The sequence below is a fragment of the Grus americana genome, chromosome 18, assembly GCF_028858705.1.
Source record: "Grus americana isolate bGruAme1 chromosome 18, bGruAme1.mat, whole genome shotgun sequence".
NCBI lineage: Eukaryota > Metazoa > Chordata > Aves > Gruiformes > Gruidae > Grus > Grus americana.
Genome location: NC_072869.1, coordinates 13,471,756 through 13,496,584, shown reverse-complemented (window position 1 = coordinate 13,496,584; position 24,829 = coordinate 13,471,756). Strand labels below are relative to the sequence as shown.

At 45.1% G+C, this 24,829-nt stretch overlaps 1 protein-coding gene across 1 annotated transcript; it reads right to left on the bottom strand.

Moving 5' to 3' along the window:
- Positions 1-6,194: 6,194 nt before the first annotated feature.
- LOC129214541 (myosin heavy chain, skeletal muscle, adult-like) lies at positions 6,195-23,875 on the bottom strand. Its single transcript, XM_054846379.1, has 39 exons — positions 23,849-23,875; positions 22,784-23,026; positions 22,552-22,695; positions 22,302-22,458; positions 20,969-20,996; positions 20,754-20,871; positions 20,582-20,674; positions 20,392-20,455; positions 20,211-20,309; positions 20,008-20,111; positions 19,789-19,927; positions 18,925-19,043; positions 18,678-18,827; positions 18,151-18,321; positions 17,371-17,680; positions 17,143-17,216; positions 16,367-16,454; positions 16,158-16,275; positions 15,872-15,995; positions 15,650-15,786; positions 15,300-15,555; positions 12,871-13,113; positions 12,589-12,765; positions 12,358-12,503; positions 12,180-12,270; positions 11,702-12,091; positions 11,340-11,466; positions 11,129-11,247; positions 10,631-10,827; positions 10,053-10,236; positions 9,801-9,966; positions 9,504-9,628; positions 9,004-9,312; positions 8,700-8,903; positions 8,289-8,414; positions 8,025-8,195; positions 7,834-7,938; positions 7,595-7,690; positions 6,195-6,482 (listed from the first exon to the last, which is right to left on the bottom strand). Exons 2-39 carry the CDS (start codon positions 22,988-22,990, stop codon positions 6,330-6,332), a joined length of 5,829 nt encoding a protein of 1,942 aa, XP_054702354.1. The 5' UTR covers positions 22,991-23,026; positions 23,849-23,875; the 3' UTR covers positions 6,195-6,329.
- Positions 23,876-24,829: the final 954 nt, after the last annotated feature.

Sequence of the window (24,829 nt, the reverse complement as noted above, 5' to 3'; positions counted from 1 at the left end):
TGTCCGCAGCCTATCTGTGTTGCAACTCTGAGTTCAATAGAACTAATGCATGTAGAAATGGGAGAAAGAAAGGATCTCTTTGTAGGCCCTTTTCCTGGATGCATGGCAGATTCATTGGTAAATTCATGGAGAATTCAGCTGTTGAATTTAATCTTATTTCCTCACACTCTTGGTCAAGAAGTTTCTTCCTTTCATACAGAATACTTTCCAAAAATTCTGTAACTGGACTAGTTAGCTCAGGAGATACAGATGTCCCTCTAGTCCAGGAGTTCACATATTGATCTGAGAGCCTCTGCAGTGGGGCAGCAGTTCTGTTGAAACACAGGCACTGTATCTATTTTAAACTTTCTCTCTGAGATGGTCCTTTACAGCCATTTTAGAGCGGTGTTTTCCCCACAATCAGCACTCGTCAGCTGACAGGCAGCCCAACTCCACAAAGAATGTCTGAATGCAAAAGGATATCATTCTGCAGTTATGGCAATAAATATCCGAGAGAAAGGAATCTTTGGTTTCCAACCCCTTGGTATGCTATTTGGATCCTGGTAATTTATCATAATCTATGGCCTCCTCAAGTGAATAGTTGTGTTAGTCGAACATGAAAGAAAACCTGAGAATGCCATTTTTTTTTTCTGTGTGCTCTAGCTATGTAATGTATCTTGTTTAGCACATTGCTATAGTTCATATTGCACCATTAGAGAGCTATTTTTTTACAAGGTAAAGAATGCTGAAAAAACAGTCTCATAATATGTCTACAAAAATAACAAGAGTTCTCATTTTTAAAGGGTCTTTACAGTGATTCTTAAATTAAAGGCAAATTATTTATCAATTTTGAAAAATCAAAGTTTTTGTATACCTTAGAATGTATTCCCCAAAGTAACCTTGCTGTTCAGGGAACCAAACAGACAGAACCTTAAAATGGGAACTCTTTCCCACGGGAAAAAGAAGCTTTTAAAAGATAAAAATCATATTTCAGATATCTACATGCCTACGCAATTTCGCTGGGCATTATGAGGCGAAGTGGGATATGTACACCTTCTCAGAAATTATAGCACCTTTTCCAGGCAGGATCAGTAACTGACTGTGAAATGTAAACATAAAAATAGACATGATGATCATCACAGTTTCAGTTGCAAGACAGCTATTGATATACTTGCTATTTTTCTATAAAAGTCCATATGATACCATCCATATCTAGACAGTCCTTGGGAGATGCTTGTCTAAAGCAGATCCTTAAAGGCATAGGCTAAAGGAGATCATGCAATATTACAGATACTTAGTTCTACCATACAGTTTTTCTCATTCTAATATTTCCTTAACATTTACTCCAAATCCTTTTTACTTCAAATTAAACAGTTATAGTCCTGGCACTATAACCCTCTATGTCTCTTAATGAAAATCGTTTCCATTTGACAAAATTATTTTCAAACTCCCACACCCAGTCTTTACTCTTCTCATCTCTGACTTAAAAAATGAAGTTCTGCCCACAGCTTTTTCTAAGTCATATTCTTTATAGTTGTCATTCTAGCTCCTCTCCTCCCCAATCACAAAAATCTACAGAATCCCAAAATCTACAATCCCAAAATCTACAGAAAGATTTTTCTTTGTTCAGAAGAGGTCTACAAAATGTGCTCTATTCAAAGTACTATAGATTGTCGCTAAGACAACCCATTGCTGGGGAAAGCAAACATTCATATCCTGCACCGTCGAAATAGTACTTATACCAATATTTTCAATAATTAAATATACCATTTTTGAAACTCTTTGACACTGTTGTCTATAAACTTGTGCCCCATATTCAGAGACATTTTCTCCGCTTTTCCAGAGCTACTTTTAAGCTTAATCCCATTCCGCCCTGGCAAAGTGCTTGGATGCCCTCCTTCCCAAAAGACACACCACCAGTGGCTGCTTCTGTCAGCTCAGGCTCTTTTCTTTGAGCACTGATGACCCTAACATTTCCAGGCCTTCTTTGGCACATTCCACCGGTCTTTGTTCTGTCCCAGTGGCGAAGACATGAAACTGGCTGACCCACCTGGCTGGATGTCAACCTGTCTGGTGTGAGTCAGTGGTAACACGTGGGCCAGGAAGTTTCAGCAGCTTTGAAAGCACCCACGTTTCAGCGAGACTTAGCTGCCGCTCTGCAGCAAGCCAGCCACCCAGCGGAGGGTCCACCTCGGCAGCTCCATGCTGCCACCCCCTGGCAATGGCTGCTTTGAGCAGTGGGCCCGGTCCGCTGCTGCCTGGCTGAGCTCCCCGTGACTGACAGGAGCCTGCTGGAGCCCTGCGACCGGTTACCCCCTGCTTCCGACCCCTGGGAAGGATGCCACCGCCTTTCTGCCAAGGATCCCTAAAAGCACTTGTCTGTCCCTTCAGTGTCAGGTGATGGGACCCAAGCTGAGAATAAAGCTGAGGGGCCTGTGTCCTCTGGGCAACAGTCCAAGTGGTGAGGGGAAAGGCACAGCCACCATCCCAAATGATGTCTCTGGGCCTTGGTTTCCTCTGCCCGATTGCCTGTGGTGACCGTACCGGGCAGCAACGCCGGCTCTGCTGAGCTCTCCCAAGGGCTAGTGGAGTCAGGCTGCAGGCAGAGCTGGGTCTCCATAACCATTGCGTGATAGCCACCGGCCTGGCCGGGGCTTCTCCTGCGGCCCTGATATACTACAGTGGCCCTTGAGCGATCTCTGGTGCACAGGCCTACTACCTTCCCTCAGTGAGAGCTGTGAAAGCACAGCCTGAGCAAAGGGACACGGCCTTCTGCAGCGCTGCTGAACCTCGGAGCAAGCCCTGCCTCTGTCTTCATCCTCACCCAGACAGGGACGCGCGGAAAGGCAGATGAAAACTGTCCACTTTCAGAGCTACAGCCCAAACCACCTTTTTCATTTGTTGGTGTCCAAGAGAAGCGAGACACCCCATCCACCCCAGACTGAGCCCCAGCTGACCGCTGGAAGTACCTGGGCAGCTGCTGTGTTCCCCATGGGACAGCACGTCCCAGGAGGGAATGGTGAGCACCCAGGCGCTGCGTTGGCACAGCGTTGCTGCACAGATTTCAGAGCGGCCACTCTTGATTTATACTCTTACCAGGGAGAGCACGCTCGGGCCTGCTTCTGATCTTTAACATTTCAGCTGAGAAAGGAGCTGTGCTGGAGCAAGTCTCTCTGGGGCAAGAATAGCATCTGCCGTCTTAGGACACAACACAGTTGTCCAGCTCCTATATGGCAGCACGTTGCGCTGAGATATAGAAGGCAACCTACCCGCCGAGGAATGTCTTCGAGCGCTATTAGTGGAAGCGTATCATCTACACAAACAGGCATGACCCCGCGCAGGAGTCTTGCAAGAGCGGGGCTATTTTGAGCTTTTGACAGTGAGGATGAAGGGAGACAAATGACGGGCTGGTCCTCCTGGCACGGGCAACCTCCAAAGCTCTCTGTGGCCTTGTCTCCTCCTCTGGGAATGACTCTTGTGAAGGCTGATGGGCGATTTGTGGGACCTCAGAGCCCAGGAGGCAGCCGTGAGTTTGCCGCGGACGCGAGGCCAAGCCTCAGTCCCGTCAGCATCGCTCAGCCGTGCTTATGGCAAGCCCTGCCCGAGGGTGTGCGCCTGTCCCTGAGCTTAGGGCTCGCGGCCGCCTGCTTTCTTTTCGACCACATCCTTGAGAGCTAGAGAGATTCCAGAGGGTGTGTAACTGCGCGCAAGTGAAACAGAAATCCTTTGCAAACCAGAGTCTAAAGAAGGCTATGGTAGGTCAGAACAGACAGAGTTATACCCATGATGCAAGAGCTGCTTCTTCAGTGACTTGCCTGTCCTTTCCCACCGATGCCCTTTGTGACAGTCCTTTTGTACAAGTCATCAAAGAAACTATCTCCAGGTGTCACACTTACCAGGGTGGCCAGGAGCCATCAGCCTGCTCACTCCTCTTCACGCCACTGCCTTCTCTCTTCCCTATGCCTGTCTTTGCTGGCTGCACTCCTTCATTCTGATGACACATCCTCAGGCTTCCAGGGTGGCGGCAATGCGAGGCAAAGGATGGTGCAGGGTCTGTACAGCAGGATTTCAGAGAGTCTCAGAAGCTTATGCTTGCACAAACCATTACAGCTAACAGGGATACTCACGAGAAGTTGTGTGTCATCTAGACTCTACCCAGCCCCACCTGAAGCTTTGGAGGCACCTGCAGGTGTGGCTAGAGATTCTTGAACCACCCATGAGGAGCAGTCAGCTCATAGGTGGGCTTAGGCAGGTAAGGCTCACCACAAGAGATCCTGGCTGTGGCAGCAGGCCAGTGCATGCTGTCAGGCAAGGAGAAAGACTGCAGGGGATGAGGTGGGATGAACAAGGTTGAGAGTCTGCTTGGGAGCCATGGGGAAAAGTGGTGCAGTGTCAATGAGAAGGGAGGACTAGTCTGGCATCTCTGCAAGGTGTTGGGTGGCTTTCTTAAGTCCTTTGTGATTGAAAACTGAGGTCTGCTCCTGAAGATCCACCTCCCATTGCTCTCTTCAGACAGCACTGACAGAGGTTCTGCTTGCCAATGCTCGCTAGCAACACTGGAAGCAGGCTGGACTTCTTTGTGAGATCTGGTGTGCTGCTGAGACTGCACTTGGGAGCCAGGTAAGGCCTTTAGGATATTGCTGTCACAGGCGTACAGCCATGGAGCTGTTGGTTGTAACTTCCCAGCAGTGTGAGCATCAATTTGGAGACAAAGCCTCTGGCACTGACTTCTGCAAGCTTTGACCAAGCAGACCGTGTCAGTCCTTACCACTTCCCATCACCCCAAGGAGCTCCACTGGCAAGCTCTCCCTTGAAAACATTCTAACCAAATCAAGGTGCGCAGGGGTACCTGCCTCAGGCTTGGGCACAATCATTTTCTGCACAGCTTGCGTCCCTTCAGCCCACAACACCAGCCCCACTCCCATCCTTGCGGCCCTGCTAGGCTCAATGCTCCATGGAGGACCCACCTCTGCTTTTGCATACTAGCACTTGTACAGTAGACAGAGGTGGAAAGCCGCAGACTGTCGCAAGCTTTCCACAGCAACACGTACCCTGGCCTCTGCTCCTGAGCCTGCTTCTTGTTTCCTTTTAGAGCCAGCTGCACCTCACTCCTCAGTTGCTGCTAATGTGTTTCTCATTCCCTCTGCACTGGTCGGCATCAAGGGCTCCTGCAGCCCGGAGTCAGCTGGGGTCACCAGCAGTGAATGCCTCAGACAGGCACAGCTGCAACAGTGGTGCAATTGTGTAAGTTGATATTGCTGAAAGGATTTCCAAATTAGCTTCAGAGCCCTCAGTAACCGCTAACCTGTGTTTGATTCGCTGTATACACAGCCCCGCAGTCTTTGAGGTTTCTGAGAAAATCCTCCAAGGCTGTGTGGTCTCCCTGAAAATAAGGGACAGAAGTTACTTGGAAGCCGAGAGTTGTTGGTTCTACGAAAGCATCAGCTTAGGCAGACATCTGTGGGCTTCTCTTTAACGTACCTTGGCACTGCCCGTGTGTCTTTCACCCAAACTAGAGGCAAGGCGTAATGCGTCGGAACAATCCAGCTGAGGTGGCTGATAGAGCACGTGAGACTTCGTGGTTGTACGTGCCCACTGTGCCTCTGCTGTTCAGATCAGGGTCTGAATGAGGGAAAAAGTGTTTGACAACTTCCCCCTTCCCTTCTTCCCTCACCCCTTCCCTTCCCCAAAATAGATTGTCTGTTTAGCCTGTAGGTAGGCCAAAAGCGAGGTACAGTGTGTGAGGAAGGAGTGGAGGGGTACACCCATCAGTTCTCTTCTTCCCTTTTGCCTGAGGCAATGCCATGTGCAGCCTGTTGTGCGAGAGGTGACAAGGCTGACCTTTGAGGTGATGTGTTGAGGTGCGCTGGTGCCACGCAGTGTGCACCGAAACAGGGAAAGCAAAAAGGAAAGGGATCACCCTCTCTTGCCTCTCACGTGGGAAGTAAGCTGTGCTGGATGGACCATGGGAGAAGCATTAAGAGTATGTGAGGGTAGGAGCAGGGCAAGGGGCTGCTGGAGACGGAAGACAGCACAGGCTGGACTATCAGTAGTCTCCACTGGAATGGTCAGCCTCCAAGTTTGCAAGTCCTCAATCCAGAGTATGCATTAGTTCTCCCTTCCCCCAGCTAGGAAAAGCAAGAAAACCTGAGCAGCAATGCAATATCCCAGGCTTGATGAGGGGGGGGAAAAAAAAAAAGGCGGCACTGCTCATAGTGTGTATGCAAAGGAATCTACAGTCTTTATTCTCTAGACATTGAGGTGGGTACAAAGACTCATTACAGAAGAAGGAGACCAAGAGGTTCACATTTTGTGCATCCCTCAGGTCACTTTGCTGCCTCATGACAGCCTCACTCTTCCTCTTCTATCTTCCTATGAAACTCCCGGCTCTTTGCTCGGAGCTTGTTGACCTGCGACTCTGCAATGTCAGCCCGCTCCTCGGCTTCCTCCAGCTCGTGCTGGATCTTGCGGAACTTGGAGAGGTTGACATTGGACAGCTCCTCCTGTGCGGGCAGAGGGAGTCGGTGGTGAGGAGCCCAGGGCAGGGGTTTCACTCCTCCTGCGCCTCGGCCTTGTTGGGGCTGCGGCTCTTCCCCTCCATCCCCCACCCACTGCTGCTTGCACACAAGCCTCACACAGACCTCCTCATCCTCCCCTTTTTAGAAGATCCATTACAGACAGATCACAACAGGGTTTGAACATAATTCTGCTCTGGAATATGGGAAGGGAGGAAACTTGGCAGCTGGGAATCAGATTTTGTTATCTCTGGAATTAAATGTTCAACTTCCTCTGCAGACCCTGAGACGGGGCTAAGAGTTTGTAAGAGACAGTGAGTCCGTGAGATCTCCTCAGTGTCCCTCTCACAAATCCCCTTATCTGAGTCTAGAAGCCCTTGTCCGTACTGGACTGTTTGCAGCAGCACGGAAGCCGTGCTCGGACATTCATAAATTCAGGGGCTGCAGGACTTCCCTCAGTTCATTCCTGATTGCAGCATGCCCAGAAAAAGGCAAAGGCTCCTTGCACAATTCTAAATGCAGTGCACAATGTGGCTTGGGAGCGTACTTCCAACACCTTCTCTATCTGCTAAATTTTCCCTGGCCATATCCAAAGTGTGGAATTCCCTGTAGTAAATGAGAATACGCTGAATCAGAAGGATTCCTTGTGTGACATTTTCTGTGTTCCTAGGCACAGAATTCTGGAGTTTTGGCAGGCCGTTTGCTTCTACGTAACTACCAAGCTTCTCTGAATTGCAAGGGTCACAGGCATCTTTTGAAAGGACAGTTACACAAATGTCAAAATTCTGAAAATATGTGCTTTTCAAAACTTCCTAATGTATTGTACTATCCAGTATTATTAATAAGAATTCCTTTGTATGGACTACTTTGCTGCTCTAATGCCAAAAAAAAGTTATGTGCACTTACCCTCCTCATCAGCCTTCTTATTTGCTCATTGATTTCGTTCTCAAAGGCTAGGCTAATTTATAAGCACTTCAAAGAACTTGAAGCCCTCAATTACCGACCAGTGGCGCTTCCCAAGTTTCTTATATTCATCTCCCCAATGACCATGCTACCCACTTGGAAAGTGTTTCTTGCCAAGCACTCAGAGTGATACTTACAGCCTCTTCAGATTGCCTCTTGTAGGATTTCACCTTCATTTGCAGCTTGTCCACCAGATCCTGCAGCCTGAGAATATTCTTCCGGTCTTCCTCAGACTAAAGCAGTTGGCAAACAGGAAAGAGAGTGAATTAGTGGCTTCCCACCACCTCAGGTTAACAATTCCCCTTGGGGATGGTGTGTGCAAAATTTGACTCGCTGTGAGAAAACTCTCTCAGCCCAAGGAGGCCTCCTGCCTTACCTGGTAGGTCAGCTCCTTCACCCTCCTCTCGTACTTGCGCACACCCTTCACGGCGTCAGCGCTGCGCTTCTGCTCAGCATCCACCTCCCCTTCCAGCTCCCGCACCTGCAATGAGAAGATCATCTTTGGAGCCTCCATGGTGGCTGCTTCCATGACATGCTTGCAGGTGCTCAAATACCAGCCCTACGCACTCTGGCCTCCAGCTTCTGGATTTGCTTCCTGCCACCTTTCAGTGCCAACTGCTCAGCCTCATCCAGACGGTGCTGCAGGTCCTTCACCGTCTGGTCCAGGTTCTTCTTCATCCTCTCCAGGTGGGCACTGGTGTCCTGCTCCTTCTTCAGCTCTTCCGCCATCATGGCCGCCTGACAAGAGAAAGGGTCAAAGCCATTTTGAGGCTGGAGACATTTTGGGGAGAAAGCAGTTATCTTAAGCAGTGAAAGGAGCCCCCAACTCACATCAGTGATGGCCTTCTTGGCCTTCTCTTCAGCATTGCGGGCTTCCTGGATCGTATCCTCCATTTCACCCTGAATTTGGGCAATGTCTGTTTCCAGCTTCTTCTTGGTGTTGATCAAGCTGGTGTTCTGTGCAAAGAGAGATGGCAAGACTTGCATTCTCAGGCCTGCAATACCTACAGCCTGAGACGAGCCTTTCCTCTTCAAGCTTGCAATTCAAAATCTGGAATTCTTTTTAAAATGCTTGTTTGCAAAATGTGAGTGGTGGGATCAGGTGATGGGCGCTGAGTAGGCCTTTCCTTGTGGACAGCAGTAGAGAGGCCATTCTAGACCGCTGTCCTGCCCTATCCTCCGGTATATAACAGCCCTGTGTGTTAAGTGTCAACACAACTGCTTTTGGCACCACACCCTTACCTGGGTGTGGAGGAGCTGCACACGTTCGGTGGCATCCAGAAGCTCCTGCTCAGCCACTTTCCTCGACCGCTCCGTCTGCTCCAGGGCTGCCCGTAGCTCCTCAACTTCAGCCTGCAGCAGGTTTGCTCTGCGCTCCACCATGGCCACCTGCTCCTTCAGGTCCTCCTGGGTCCTGAGAGCATCATCCAAGTGTATCTGCGTGTCCTGTAAAAGGGACAAAAGAAATTACAAGGCGTCAGTGTGCGCTTGGGTGCCAAAAATGTCAGGGAAGACTTTTCTCCTTCTCTAGCTTTGCTGAACAGACCTTGAGCACTGCCTGTGTGTTTCTCAGGTTCTTTTGTGCCTCTGCGGCCACGCGGTTGGCATGGCTCAGCTGGATCTCCATTTCATTCAGGTCTCCCTCCATCTTCTTCTTCAGCCGCAGGGCTTCATTCCTGCTCCTGATCTCAGCGTCCAGGCTGCTCTGCAAGGACTCCACAATTCTGAGGTGGTTTCTCTTCATCTGGTCAATCTCCTCATCTTTCTCTGCTATCTTCCTGTCAATCTCAGACTTCACCTGGTTGAGCTCAAGCTGGAGGCGCAGGATCTTCCCTTCTTCATGTTCTAGGGAGGCCTAGAGAAGCGGGCACAAACATTTGTAATGTCGATAAAGCTACTGCTGGCTTTCCAGAAAATTACAGGCTATTTCAGGAAATCTCAGCTGGCTGGCTCCCAGCCAGAACAGAGGGGGACCAGGCAGGTTTTAGCCATATGTCCCCATTGCTCATATTTTTAGTGCTGACGCCAGTGATTATGGGCATCTACCTCAGCTTCCTCCAGAGCAGCCTGGATTTCAGATTTCTCCTGCTCAATCTGCTTCTTGACTTTCTCCAGCTCATGGATCGCCTTTCCTCCCTCGGCAATCTGCTCCGTCAGGTCGGAAATCTCCTCTGTGGGAACAAAGACCAAACGCCTGGTCAGGCACAGAGCAGAATGGGAAGGGCCCTGTCGCACCAAGGTGGCAGGCATCTTTGCCGACCTGCAGGCAAGGACCCACGTGGAGCGGTGGGTGGTGGTGGATAGTGAGAAAGCCCGGCCGGGAGCAGAGGGCCAGGGACTTACGCTGCAAGTTCTTGTTCTCACGCTTCAGCGTTTCCAGGTGGTCCAAGGACTCCTCATAGGCATTCTTCATCTTAAACAGCTCCGTGCTGAGAGAGCGAGACTCCTTCTGGGAGGCTTCCAGCTCAGCCTGCGTTTCCTCATACTTCTGCTTCCACTCTGCTAGGATCTGAAGAGAAATGGGCCGTGAGTATGGACGTGGCAATCAGGAGGGGATGCTCTGCCCAGGAGCCCCAAGGCTGGAGCCCAGAAGACCTTGTCAAAGTTCTTCTGCTTCTTATCCAGAGCCGCGCAGGCAGCATTCGCTCGCTCCACGTCAATCATCAGGTCCTCCACTTCATTCTGCAGCCTCTGCTTTGTCTTTTCCAGGGAAGCGCATTTGGCATTGACGGCTTCGACGTGCTCCTCTGCATCCTGCAGCCGCTGTGCCAGCTTCTTCCTGGGAGGTGGTAAGCACAGCTCATAATTGGGACTAAACTGGAGATTGTTTTTTCATTTTCACACCAGTGCTGAGGCACTTTGCATTACTTCATCCCCATGCACATGCTGCAGAGCCTATCCCAGCCAGTCATTTTTCTTCCCTTTTTTTTTCCCCCAGGGTCTAGCTATCCCTCTGCCTTCTGCACACACCCCACTTTGCCTTTCTCCTGCATTCATTCTCGTGTAGCTTATTTTCCTTGTGTTTTTCAAATCCACACCCTTCATAGTACATATTTCTGGTTCATATAACTCCTTCTCAACCTACCAGTAGACTTTCACCTCTCAGCATCTCAGTGGTCTTTTCAAATTTCCATTACTGGTTTCTGCCAGCCTTCCCCACCTTCCCCACGTACTTGGCCTCCTCCAGCTCCTCCGTGCGCTGAATAGCGTCCGTCTCGTATTTGGTTCTCCACTGGGCCACTTCGCTGTTGGCCTTGGACAGGGCACGCTGCAGCTCCCCCTTGGCTTCCTGCTCCTCCTCATATTGTTCCCGGAGCAAGTCACAGTCGTGGCGAGCAGACTGCAAGCCATGGGCCAGGGCATTCTTGGCCTGGTGGTAAAAAGATTGCAATAAGAAATAGATATATCCTGGCAAATTTTCTCTTACTGACACTTAGACACTGGAATATATCCCACAGAAATAGTGACTAAATGACTGCATGAAAAAAATAAAAGCTATGGTCTGATATACTGCAAAAAGCTTGGAGTCCTGCCCTGACAGGGCCTAGATTGCATTACCTAATGGGATGTTTTGAACATTTAATAAGATCAACTTTTTAGCTCTTGAACACTGAACCAAAAAGAACGTGATGTAAACTATTTACTCCATTTGTAACACGAAATATCTTCACCTTTATCTCTTCCTCTAGTTGCCTCTTCAATTCTTCAATTTGCTGGGTGAAAGCCTGTTTCCCTCTAGACAGCTGAGAAATTAAAGTATCTTTTTCCTCCACCTGGCGTGCATATTCACCTGGAAAAGTTTGTAATTAAGAAAATACTTCAACAGTGAAGAGAGTCATTTAGGGGTTTTCCGTTTCCAAACTAGAGATGGAAGTGTCGTACCAGATTCTGTCTGCAGACGAGCTCTTTGAGCATTGAGATCACTGATCATGCGCTGATTCTGCTCCTCCTTTGTTTTAAATTCACTTAGTTGGTCTTCCAAAGTGCGGCACATCTTCTCCAGGTTTGCCTAGGTGTCAATCACATATAAGAAAATAGAGTTAATACCTTGATTCTGCCTTAGTTACAGCAGGAAAATGTGTCCAGAAGATGCAGTTTGCATACATGTGTACTATGTGCATATGCCCGCAGTTCTGTACATTAGATTTGGATAAAAAAGTTATAACCTTATAATAGTTAAATAAGATAAGATTAAGCATAGAGCTTACATTGTTTACAAATTACTAATAAAAGTATTTGTGTACCTTGGCTTTGGAGACAGACTCCATGTTACTGGCCAAGTCGTCAATCTCCATCTTCAGCTCACTCTTCTCCTTCTCCAGCTTCTGCTTCACTCGTTGCAGGTTGTCGATCTGCTCCCCAAGCTCAGCTGTGCTGTCCGCGTGCTTCTTCCGCAGGGCGGCAGCCGTGGCTTCGTGCTGCAGCGTGGCCTCCTCGAGGTCGCGACGCATCTTCTGAAATTCTGCCTCACGCTTCTTGTTCATATCGATCTGAGCTGCGGTAGCTCCTCCTGCTTCTTCCAGGCGCTCGCTGATCTCCTCTAGCTCCCTGGAGAGGTCAGCCCGATGCTTCTCTGCTTTTGCCCGAGACGTTCGCTCAGCCTCAATTTCCTCCTCCAGTTCCTCAATACGAGCCTGGGGAACATTAGGGACCCTTCACACCCATGCCCTCCTCCTGCCTCACCTGAGACTGGGGGAAAGAGGAGAAGGGACAGAGACTTGCCTGCAGCTCCTTGATCTTCTTCTGTAACTGGATGCCCAGAAGTTGCTCATCCTCAATTTTGCTCTGGATCTGGCTGATTTCAAAGTCTTTCCTTTAGGCAAAGCAAACCATGTTAGAGCTCAAAAGGAAAAGACAAGTGCACCAGCCCAGCACTCGGGTGCCCCACAGCCACGCTTACTTCTTCAGTTTCTCATCCAGCTGCTGCTTATCGTTTTCCAAATCCATTATGCTGTCGTGGGCCAGCTTCAGGTCTCCTTCGAGTTTCCTCTTAGCTCTCTCAAGGTCCATGCGCAGTTTCTTCTCCTGCTCCAGGGATGCTTCCAGCTAAAAAGAGCAAGACCATCAGTGCTCTGCCAGCCAGGTCTAACTCCATACCTGTCCTCTTCTTGCTGTATGCCTGTGTGCTTACGTCGTCCACTTGCTGCTCCAGCTTGGTTTTAGCTTTGGTCAGCGTATTGACTTTGTCCTCTTCTGCCTGCAGGTCATCCAGTGTCTGCTGATGGGCCTCTTGGAGAGACTTCTTCTCTTTTGTCAGCTTCACAATGGTCTCGTCCAGGGCTGCCATCTCCTCTGTGAGGTTTTTCACCTTTGAGAAGAAGGGAGCACGTGTAAATAAGGGAAGTAGATACAGAAGTCATGTAACATCACAGTGCTCTTTTCTGGAGTGAGAGTGACAGGTTCTGCCTTGTACCTTGTTTTCGGTGGCATGTTTTTCCTTCTCCACCTTGGCCAGTGTTAACTCAAGGTCATCAATATCTTTCTTCAGCTCTGAACATTCATCCTCCAGTTTCCTCTTCTTGGCTGTCAGCTCGGCATTAATTTCCTCCTCATCCTCAGCCCTTTCAGTCACCTCCTTTACTTTGGCTTCCAGCTGGATTTTGGTTTTGATGAGCTGGTCACATCTTTCCTCTGCATCAGCCAAGCTATCTGCTTCCTGGTGAGGAGACACAGATTTTCTTGGTTTGTTTTTGAACTTTTCTACGCAAGCATGTATCAAAATGTGGCCTGAAGCTGGCCACTCCCCAAGCAATTTTAATATTGCCTTTTTTTTTCTGAGATGCGTTATAGAGCTTCTCAGTTGGAAACAATATTGATTCTTAATCTTTTTTCTCTCTCTTAAAAATGTCTCACAGGCGTGATAGGTGTAAATTTCTCATTTACCTATAGGTGAAAGGACTTGGAGACATTTCTGCTCAAAAACACAGTATTCAATATCTTTCCTTTTGTAACTGAATCCTTCTGAACCCATTATTATGTTGGGAGTAATGGCTCTGATAGTCTTAATAATAATTTCTTAGAAAAAAATTACTCTGTCTGCAAGTGTATTAAGACTGTTGCTTGTGTAAGTGGGGTCTTAATCTTGCAAATCAGCTACCTGTGTGTCATCCTTCCATACTGTGTCTGGAGTTGCATATGCTAGCTTCAGCTGATCACCACATCATCTTAGTCTTTGGTGGGTTTTTGCTATAATGAATTTGTTTTGTCCCAAATGAATTTGAAAGGCAAATGTCTTACAAGAAAGTCCAATGGCATGTGTATTTTTCTCCATATACTAGGGAAAACAGGTAACATGGGGTTCCCATTTTCTATGGGAATGTTCAAATAACTGGGTAATTAAGTACAGTGTTCCATTTTTGGCTGGCAATTTAAGTAATTTAATGAGTAGTTTAAGATGACTTTGTAAGGTGACATTTGAATATCAAATACTTTTGTGTATAATTTTAAGCAATATTTTATTTGGTGCAGTGCTGTTTGTCTACAAGGTTTGTAAGACTGTGGTAGTAAAATTACTAATATTTAAGATTGAGAGGTCTGGCTATGATGTTATCTTTACTAAAAGAATATTCCTTTCAAGTAAAAGCTAACGGTCCATGATGCTTTCCAACTCCCCACTTCTGAGCTAAGATAATACCAGGTGTGCCGCTCCTATTAGCTCCACCAAGAGCCAGTCTCGCCATATTGTCATGTTATTTACTGTTTGATTCCTTAGAATTGTTTCCGTTAGCAAGCTAATTACATAGAACATCCCTCCCAAGGATGGATCCGTAGCTTTGTTAACATTGAAATGATTGTTTTTCCTCACTGTTTTCTTTTTTTCTGATACTGTACATAGGTTGGGTCTTTGCAATTAATTGGCAGAGAACAGGGGAGCAGAGGGGAAAATGTCTGAATGTTCTCGCACTCTGTTTATAGTTAATAAAGCTTCTATCTGACCTGCTCTTAATTGTGCCCCCCAGACTGGGGACCCCAACAAAAGTATATCCTGGAAAGATGGCTTTTAGTGGAAAAGGAATGTTCTTTTAATAAAGATAACTTCTTAGCCAGACCTTCCAATCTTTATTAATAATTTACCATCACAGGATGTGGTTTGTTGTAGGGCTGTTTGTAGTGGAACTACCATAGAAAATCCATATTAGAGATGCAAAAAACTACAATGTGCAAAAAACCTGAAAACTTCTGCTTCAGTATAAATTTTGTTTATGACCTTGATTCATACCAGTTAAGTCTAAAGCATACACAGCTCTTTTGTGTAGCTAACAACTGAAGGAAGAAGCCGCCTCCTCTGAATGGTGCAACTTTTTCTTGGACACAGGAACTCTGTGTCTATATATTCTTAGACTAAGGAGAAATTTGAAGCTGTATTTCTGTGAATGATTGATGGGTAGTTATTAGGCAAAGGGTGGATAGCTTTTCCTGCACCTGAATTCACAAGTACCACTTTCAACTCTGGCTTGCATTTACACTCCAAAATGAATTCATTGTACTACATCCTGGTGAGATGGAGATACCCCCTACAGGAGTCACCTGCTAAGAGGGAGTTGGGGGTTCAGGCAGAACTCTGCTCTGAGTATTTCATGTTGGCTAGCTATATCTGCCTCCTTCCTCTGAAGGCAAGAGCACTGAATCTCACTTGGAGCTCCCTGCTTCTTTGCACTGGCTGTTAGAGTGCTCACCACACCACTGCCAGACACTTGTTTCCTCAAGTTCACATACATATGATGGATAATTCATGAAATATCTGACTTTTGGTCTTCTCTAGTCTAACCTTCTGCTTCATAAAGAACAGTCTGAATGTATAGACTCCTTTTCTGAGTGATAAACTAACGACGATAAACTCACAGCCTGCACTTGGAGCTGCAGGTCATTCTTCTCCTGCAGCAGGGTCACCATTTTCTCCTCCAGCTCCTTCCTCTTTGCCTCAGACTTTGCAAGCTCTTCCTTGGTTTTCTCAAATTCTTGTTTCATGTTGGCCATCTCCTTCTCAGATTCTGCACTCTTCAGCAAGGGCTTGATCTTGAAGAACAACTTCATCCAGGACCAGTGTTTGACATTCATGAATGCACGAATATTGTACTGGATGCAGAAGATGGACTCCCTGAGGCATAATTAAAATGTACATTGAATATTTTCAGTATAACAAGCGCCAACACTTTCCCCCAAGTATTTAACTGAAGATGAGGAATGTCTACCTCCTCTCCACCATTCTCTGGTACTCCACTCTCATCAGGAAGCCCCTGCACCTAGCCTGCGTGCGGGTGATGAGCTGTGCCAGCTTCTCATCCCTCATCTCCTCCAGGAGTCCCAGCAGCCCAGCTTTGAAGAACACCTTGAGAAAGCCAACAGGGCCACACATCACTGTCAGGTAGAGCAAAGCACAGACATGCAGTGAGTGAGTCAAGCAGCATTTGTACCTTGGTGTGGCCAAATTTGTACTGGGTGTGGTCCACATCGATTGACCCTAGGAGCTTCTCAGAAGCCTTCTTGCTATCAATGAACTGTCCCTCTGGGATAGCGCTGGCATTAAGCACCTTGTATCTGTGGAATGACAGAAAAAGGAAGATACGGCTATTTTTTTCCCACCAACACACACTAGCTACTGAACCCCACCAGCTCATATATAGCTATTTTTCACATCAGAGTCCAGTCTGAATGAACCAACATTCCTTTTAATGATGCTGAGAAGTGCAGTACTCTCACCTCTGTTTGAAGTCAGCATAGAGAACTCTGCTGGGGAAACCTTTCCTGCAGATTCTGATGCCTTCCAGCACACCATTACAGCGCAGCTGGTGAAGTACCAGTTCATGCTCCATGGCACCTAGCAATTCAGAGCACAAATGAATGCCACAGTTCCCAGTGCGGAGGGGAATGGATGTATCAAAGGAAGTTCTTCTGCTTGAGCATCTTACCAGGTGTTTTTGTTTCATTTGGGATGATGCAACGGACAAAATGGGGGTGAGTGCTCCGTAGATTGGTCATCAGCTTGTTTAAGTTCTCCTAGAGTGACCAGTTAGGAATGTGAGTTTCCTATGTCCAGTGTTTGATGCATCAAGCCCATGGTAATGACTTTATGACTTCTCAGAATTAGCTGGGTTTCAGAACACTTAGGTAAAGCCACAGACACCAAATATTTCTTCAATTTGAAGATATTGAATGCTATTTTAAAACACTGAAATACTTCTATGTTGCTATTGATCCAGTGGAAAATACTATACAGACTTTCACACAAAGTAATTAACTTTTATGTTTTTTATGTTCTGCCTTCTAACGTCAATCTACTTAAGTTTAAAAATGTGGGGTTTTTACAAATAAGATAAATATCTCCTTGGAGAATGTTTATGAGGAGACTCTCAATTCCCAAACGTATCAACCTCACAGAAATGCAGGAATGCTAAAATTACAGTTCTAGTCTGACCCAAAGAAATAAAAATATGAAGATCAGAATAATATCCTCTCTAAATAATACCAAAAACCCAAGGATTAGATATTCATGATCTTTGAAGACTGAATGCTTATTTTTGAACACGACATATTAGCAATATTGAAATTGATCCTGGAAAAACCGATGTGGAATTGCCAAAGAATTTTACCACCATTACAGCAATGCAAAATAGTCCTTTCAAATTTAATATTAGGTTGCTCACTTTCTTCATGTTGCAAAGAGATAACAAATGCAGTACTGTACCCGGAAAAGAGCTGAGACAGTCTGGAAAGAAGAACCCTTCTTCTTGCCACCCTTTTTGCCACCACCACCAGCCTCTGCAAACAGAACGAAAGAAAAAAAGTATTAAAATATGGATGTTGCATGTTGGAGACTACAGAACACAAAACAAAATCAAATGTTTAGTGTTTACTGCTTTAATTCTATGTTAACATTGTCTGACATTGAAAATACAATTTTCACAGAGCTGACCTGCATCTGCTCCACCATAGTTGGCAAAAAGTAAAGCCAGTGTCTTCACAGACGATTTCTGGTACAACCCAATGACAGTTTCGTTCAGGGGGTCCTTGTTCTTCTCAAGCCAACCAGAGATGTTGTAGTCCACCGTGCCAGCATAGTGGATCAAGGAGAAGTGTGCCTCAGCCTTGCCTTTGGCAGGCTTGGGCTTCTGGAAGTTGCCAGACTTGCCCAGATGCTGGTCATAGAGCTTGTTCTTGAAAGAGGTGTCAGTTGCCTTGGGGAACATGCATTCCTCTTCCAGGATGGAGAAGATGCCCATGGGCTGGAAGACATTATAACAGACAGGAGGGAGAAACAGATTAGAAAGGAGACATCCCTTGGTTGAAAAGTTGCTGGAGTCAGAAGACAAAGCTGTTCCCGTGCATTTCATGACAATAAGTCAGAGAAAATTAACTAAGTGTTGATATTTCATTTAAACTTATGTAAATGCCTTTGCTGATGAAAAAATTAGAAATACAACATTTCAAAATACTATCATCTCCAAAAAAATCTTTATTGATAGGTACTTACAGAACATGACAGTCTTTTATATAACTTCATTTTTCAATCTGGAAATGAATACTCTCACAAGTCCTTACATCTGAGTATGATCTCCAAAAACACTTCCACCCTCTTGCCACTTTCACAGGGTATATATTTGAAAAAGCCAGAATATCCTCACATGATTCTTACGTATGTCTCTTCGCAAGTATGGAAGATCAAACATATAATACATTCGAACAGGAAGGATACCTTCTCAATCAGCTCAATGCAGGCAGCCAGGTCCATCCCAAAGTCAATGAATGTCCATTCAATTCCTTCCTTCTTGTACTCCTCCTGCTCCAGCACGAACATGTGGTGGTTGAAGAACTGTTGCAGTTTCTCATTGGTAAAGTTGATGCACAGCTGCTCGAAGCTGTTGAACTGTCAGACATAAAAAGACATGCAACATTTTCCAGGTTCAGCAATACTAGCAAGGTGTTTTCCTGTGCAATCCTAATTCATCATGGGTGATACTTTAAATACAAGGCCTCTTCCTGTGTAGTTTTCTTATGCTATCTCTCTAGGATAGTGTCTGCATTTTGAAAAAGTTTTCAAATTCAGTGTAATTAGGAGATTAGTTTTCTATTATTATTTCTTTGCAGAATTAAAAAAGGTGATTCCTAAAGCCCTGCAAATAAGTGTAGGAAGATAATAACTTCTATTAAAAATGTTTCTCAAAATTCCCTTCAGTCTTAACTGTCATTCTATGAAAATGCTAGGAAAACTGTGCTCCTTACATCAAAGATCTCAAAGCCAGCAATGTCTAGGACACCAATGAAGTACTGTCTGGGCTGCTTCGTATCCAGCTGTTGGTTGATACGAACAACCATCCACAAGAACATCTTCTCATAGACAGCCTTTGCCAGAGCACCAACCGCATTATTCACCTAAATCAAGGAGAAAGAATTGGAGGTTAGTATACACAGCAGAGGAGAATCAATGGGAACCATCAAAGCATGCTCCAGGTTACCACATTTTTCCTACCTGCTGCACAGTTTGACCCTTGGTCACGTATTCATTCCCAACCTTGACTCGGGGGTAGCACAGTGCCTTGAGCAGATCTGCTGAGTTCAGACCCATCAGGTAGGCAGCCTTGTCAGCCACTAAACACCACAAAAGAGTGAGAAAGAAAGAAAGAAAGAAATATTCGACAATTCCTAAAATTTAGTCCTTAAGCAGCTGTCTCAAATGTAACAACAGTGTTCACTGTTAGAGTTGTACAAAAATATCTGAGTCAAAGCTACAAAGCTAATTTCTCTGTTGTCTTCAGGATTCAGTTTGCAACACTTTCTGAGCTTTGGTTTCTACAAATGTTCAAGAGAACTCATTGCTTTCATCTTTTTTCAGGCATGACTATCGGACTTCACACTTTCTGTCTAGTCGTATAGCAAGAGGAGTCATCACTCAGTAAGGTGGAGGCATGGATTGTACTTCCTGCTGTGACAGAGACTAATCAAACACACATCTCACATCAGAATTCCCCCCAATAGGTGAGGGTGAATAGGAGCACAGTCTCCCATCCTGTTAGGGCTGAACCACTTCACCACTCCACAATACAGCAGAGATTGCAAGGTGTATTCCAACAAAAGTATGGCTTTTGTAAGGTTACAGGAATATATCTCCCAGCCTCCTGGCAGTGTACACCAAATCTCTAACTTATTAAGCAGTCACAGAATAAAATTACAGGTATCATTAGATGAGATACATGTCTCAACTGTCATCTAGCCACTGAACAAATATTTTTTTTAGTTTACACTTTTGAATTTTTAAAGCCTGAAATCTCCCTAAGTCCTTCTTTTGGTGACAAAAAAAAATCTCTTTTGGAAAGTTTGTTGAATCTGCTGATACCTTCTGTGCCATCGGGCTCTGCCTGCTCCTCTCGTTGTTTCTGCTTGAATTTCAAGTTCCCATAGTGCATGACAGCCCCTGTCAGCTTGTAAATGGCAGTCTTTTCATCAGCAGTAAAACCCAGGATGTCAATGGCACTCTGGAAATACAAACAGCAAAGTAAATGTATATGTACCAGAGCTCCTATCCACCAGATGACCTGCTTTGTAAGTTACTTACATCTGTAGCCATCAGTTCCTCCTGGTCATCAATGCTTGGAACAGTGATTTCCCCTTGGCTCACAAAGTGGAAATCATAAGGGTTAGTGGTAATGAGGAGCATGTCTGAAAGCAATAAAAGGGAAAAAACAAGCTTACTTTAGTTTTCCAGATGACACAATGAGCTTAGTGATCTTCCTCCAAAAAAATTAGTGATCTTCCTACCAATTAACTCTGGCTTCTTGTTGGAGGTGACCTGATAAAATATGTGGTAGCTTCTTTCTGCCTTGAGCTGGAAAGTGACTCTGGACTTCTCCAGCAGATCTGTCAAGGAAGGTAGGACAGAGTTAGCATAAGAACTGGGGAGGGTTAGAAGGAATGGGATCAGGCCAGGAGAGTCTCTTACAAGTTTCAATGTCGGCAGAAGCCAGTTTGCCTGTGGCTCCAAAGTGGATTCTGATGAATTTGCCCTGTTAAGAAGAAGCAGCAGCATTTCAGCCTAAATGCATTTCATTGCCATCTCCTTATGTGAGAATACCACTAGCCCACCACTACAGTTATAATGAGGATGGATTTTGTCCAAAGCAACAACTTACAAAGCGTGAGGAGTTGTCGTTCCTCACGGTCTTGGCGTTTCCAAAGGCCTCCAGCAGTGGGTTGGCGCTGATGATTTGATCCTCAAGCGTTCCCTGCAGGATGATTCAGTTACAGTGTTTAACTGACATGGCAATTGCATGTTGAACAGTCAGTCTGTTCTTCCTGACTCACCTGCATTTTGCCTGATTGTTGCTGCTCCTCCTTCTTCTTATCCCCGCTCGCTGCAATTGTTGCAAAGTACTGGATGACACGCTTTGTGTTCACAGTCTTCCCTGCACCGGATTCTCCGCTGTCAAACCAAAGAAAGAAGCAGAGAGCGTGTGGTCAGGCAGGAGGTCCCCTGGCACCGGGCAGCCCTGCAGGGACCCGAGCAGGGGTGTACATACGTGATCAGGATCGACTGGTTCTCGCGGTCTGTAAAAAGACAGAGATAGGAAAATTTTTCCTAGTGTTCACAAATAACAAAGAACTCAAAAACTAGGAGAAAAATATGAACTGAAGCTTCCAGAGGATGCAGGGACAGAAGACAGTGAAAAGTCCCAGGAATTCTAGTGGGTACTTTTGATGCTCCCAGCAGTACTTCAGGTATTAGCAACGGGATCAGTAAAAACATCAATTCACAGTAGCTTTTGTAGTCTTATGCCTTTCAAAATATTGTCTTCTCATCAGGCTACTTATTTCTCTCTTATTAGATAAATGCATATAATGAAAATATTGAGGTTAGGCTTTGGCAGCATGAAGCTAGAATTTTCCTCAGTGATCTTATGGAAACTTGGAGGTGCTATGAACAACAGAAATGTCTGACCAACCTCTTTACTATTTTTCATCTTTTTTTTTTATTTTTTAATCCCTATATATTCAGAAATTATGTATTCCTGAGATCATACACAGACAAGGTTAATTTTTCTTTTTTCTATTCTGGATCTATTTCCCAGTTTGTAACAAAAGAACAGGAAAAGAAGATCTAAAATCCTGCACATCTTTGATTTCAATGCACATACAGGGAAGAGAAAATAAGAGGTGGAAGGAAGAGGAGAGAGCAGAAAGAACTTTTTTAAAGCCATTCAATTTAAATGATAAAATCTTTTTTATTTTTCCTTGACATTGTTTTCTGAAGTTTACTTTTCACTGTAAAATGCAATTATTTACAGTTGCATAGATCAGTGTAGGGGTTACACAGATAATTAAAGGCTGTATGTACTTTAGACCACTCGGTCATCTTTTCCATCATGAAAGCCATTTGCATAATAATCAAGGGAAGATAATGTTCCCATTCAATGCAGAAATACTCTGTTTTACTTGTTAGCCCTGATGCTTGCAAATTTGAATTGACAGTATACACATCCTTTATAGGGTATGTGTGATATTATCGTACTCTGTGTTCTCCAGCTGAAACTAGTTTAGTGATTAAGATACATAAATCTACACATATATGTAGGATCCCACTACAGTCAGTAAAGTCTACACCAGAAAATAGGTGTCCTCTTTCCAGTGAATTTACTACTTCTAGATTATTTTCATTAGATCCAGGTCTTTATTGATTCTAATGGGAACACAAACACTCAGCACACACAACCATTTCAGTTAAGTACATTAATCTTCCATTAATTTCACACAGAAAATATTTTAAGTCTTGTACCTTATTTCCAGAATATATCCTACATTTCCCTCTATAGATAGCTCATTGCAAGAGCAGTTCGAAGGAAATCAAGCACTCACCAGTCAGCATGAACTGATAGGCGTTGTCAGAGATGGAGAAGATGTGTGGAGGGGCCTCCTGGCGCTTCTTGCCTCGGTAGGCCAACACCACCTCCGGGTTGTACACCGGCAGCCACTTGTAGGGGTTGACAGTGACGCAGAAGAGACCCGAGTAGGTCTGCGAGGAAGGGAGACAGCACGTTGGCTTCCCCTTAGCCTGGCAGAGCAGTTCCTCCTAGCTACCCAAAGGAAGACTGCTGCTGGTACTTACGTAGATCATCCAGGCTGCGTAACGCTCTTTGAGGTTGTACAGCACAGCGGGTTCGTGGAGGTGGGTCATCATGGCCATGTCCTCTATTTTATCATACTTGGGAGGGTTCATGGCGAAGACCTGATCTTCCTTCACGGTCAGGGTCTGCCAAGGAAACGAACAATCCACGTATGTCAGCTAAGAGCTGAGACTGGGAATCAAATGGTGTCCTTCAGCTCTGTTTTTCACTCACCTCTCCAGCTTCAGTCTTGACAGTGACCTTCCCTGATTCCCTGCTCTGGATTGTCCCTTTCACAAAGGATTCCTTAGGATGGGCCACAAAGACAGATGTCTTGGCATCAAAAGGCTTGTTCTGGGCCTCTATTCTCTCCTTTTCCGACTTTCGGAGGTAAGGAGCTGCCTCTCCAAAGACGGCCATCTCAGCATCTGCAGAGGCCATGTCTGCACTTTATTGAAAGCACGTCAGCAGAGGTGTCTGGTGGGGAAAAAAAAGGTTGTGGATCACTAAGAAGAATAATGTAATCTATATTAATGAGAAATCTCCTTGCTCTTTAGCTAATAAAGTGCTAGCTAATCTCGCAGAAAATCTCTTAGAAGCAACCACTGAAATTCACTTTGATTTGAACTTAAAAGTACCTAAGTCCCACTCAAGAGTGAGACTTAGTCTTCTAAAACATATAGGCCTTGTAACAGTAAATAGAACATCTTCTGAATATTGACTGCAGTTTGGTAACTCATCTTGATGAATTCTGACCACATCTGAGGTGTTCACATAGAAGAATCTACAGCCAGAGAAAAATCATTCTCTTTTCTGGTCCTTAATCATGACATGAATCTTTAAGAGAGCACTTTCTCATTAAAAGTATTATCTTGTATGCTAAAAATGAAAAGTTACTTCACTTTTTAGATCTTTCTTATTTTTAACAGTCTAGCCTAAGCAAAATTGAGCAGAAACAAAAGAGGATTTACAAAGAGAATTCATGCAGCTGTATAAAAGTCCTGTCTTAGACTGTAGTCTAGGATTGTGTTATTCAGGGTGTTACTTTGGAGAATGGCTTATACCCTGGAAACTGGCCAACCCTCTAAAACAGGAATGGCAGTTGTTTCTTATTGCTGCACAGAATTCCAGAAACAAATTATAGATTGAGGATAGTGACATGCATTGAGATTATATTGAAAATTTTTGTTCACATGGGAATTCCCTCATGGAAATGGTTGCCAGAGGCAGGAGAAATGGAATGGGATATTGCAAGGACATTGTCCTATTTCTTCAAGCTCATAAAATGCATGCACTTACCTTGAAGCTTTCCGTGGAGACAGGCCAGACTTGTCCTTGGGAGATTTTATAGTCTCATCTGCAGATGCTGCAGATGCTCCCCCTTTCTTCGGTCAAAACATTTCTGGCAAACCTTCTTTGGCAAAGCATTGTCTGGCAAACTAAGGGCATAATTGTCATTTGATTTGAATGATATAATTAGAACATTTTTATATCTTACTGACTATGTGAATACATCTATAAATAATTTGTCAAGAGTGTTAAGGAGAGAATCTAGACTACTCAAGGCACTTAGAGAACTTGGATGCAGGGACTTATGGTTCCTATTGCTGGCTTTCTCAGTGATTTGATGCTTGACCCACGGTGGTTTCCTTGGTATGTTTATACCAGAACTTTTCAGTCACGCAATGACGATGATAACATCTATGATGCTTCAGGAACACATGCATTAAGATGAACAGGAAAAGTATGTCAAAAAACAGCAAATGCTGTTAAGAGCCACTTTTCAGTGGCATTTTCTAAAAAGCAGAAAGTCAAAATGTATTACAGTTGAGGTTTCTGTATAGAACACTCTTGATAGCTGAGAGGGTTTGAAATACAGTGAGTGGCAAGCCTGAACCCAAGTAATGGGAGACTCTGCTTTGAAATGGAGCTCTTGAATAGATTCCTCAGGTGACTTTTGAGTTATCAAATTAAAATATATACTTGTGCATGCATAGATAATACATGTTTTCGTGCATATTTCATTTTAAAAGTGATTCCCCAAGAAACTCTGCTTTCTCTCTGTTCACTCTTCTACACTTTTTACTTGCATTTCATGTATGCTCACTCCTATTATTGTCTGCATAAATAACCAGTTCCCTCTGTCAAATCTGAAGTTCCCAAATCTGAGGCTCCCATAGCCCCTCCATACCTACTACTCCCCAAAACAGCATGCCTTACCCTGCCATGCTTGTACACACAATCACACGTATCACCTCAGCCTATATTTCCAGATACTAT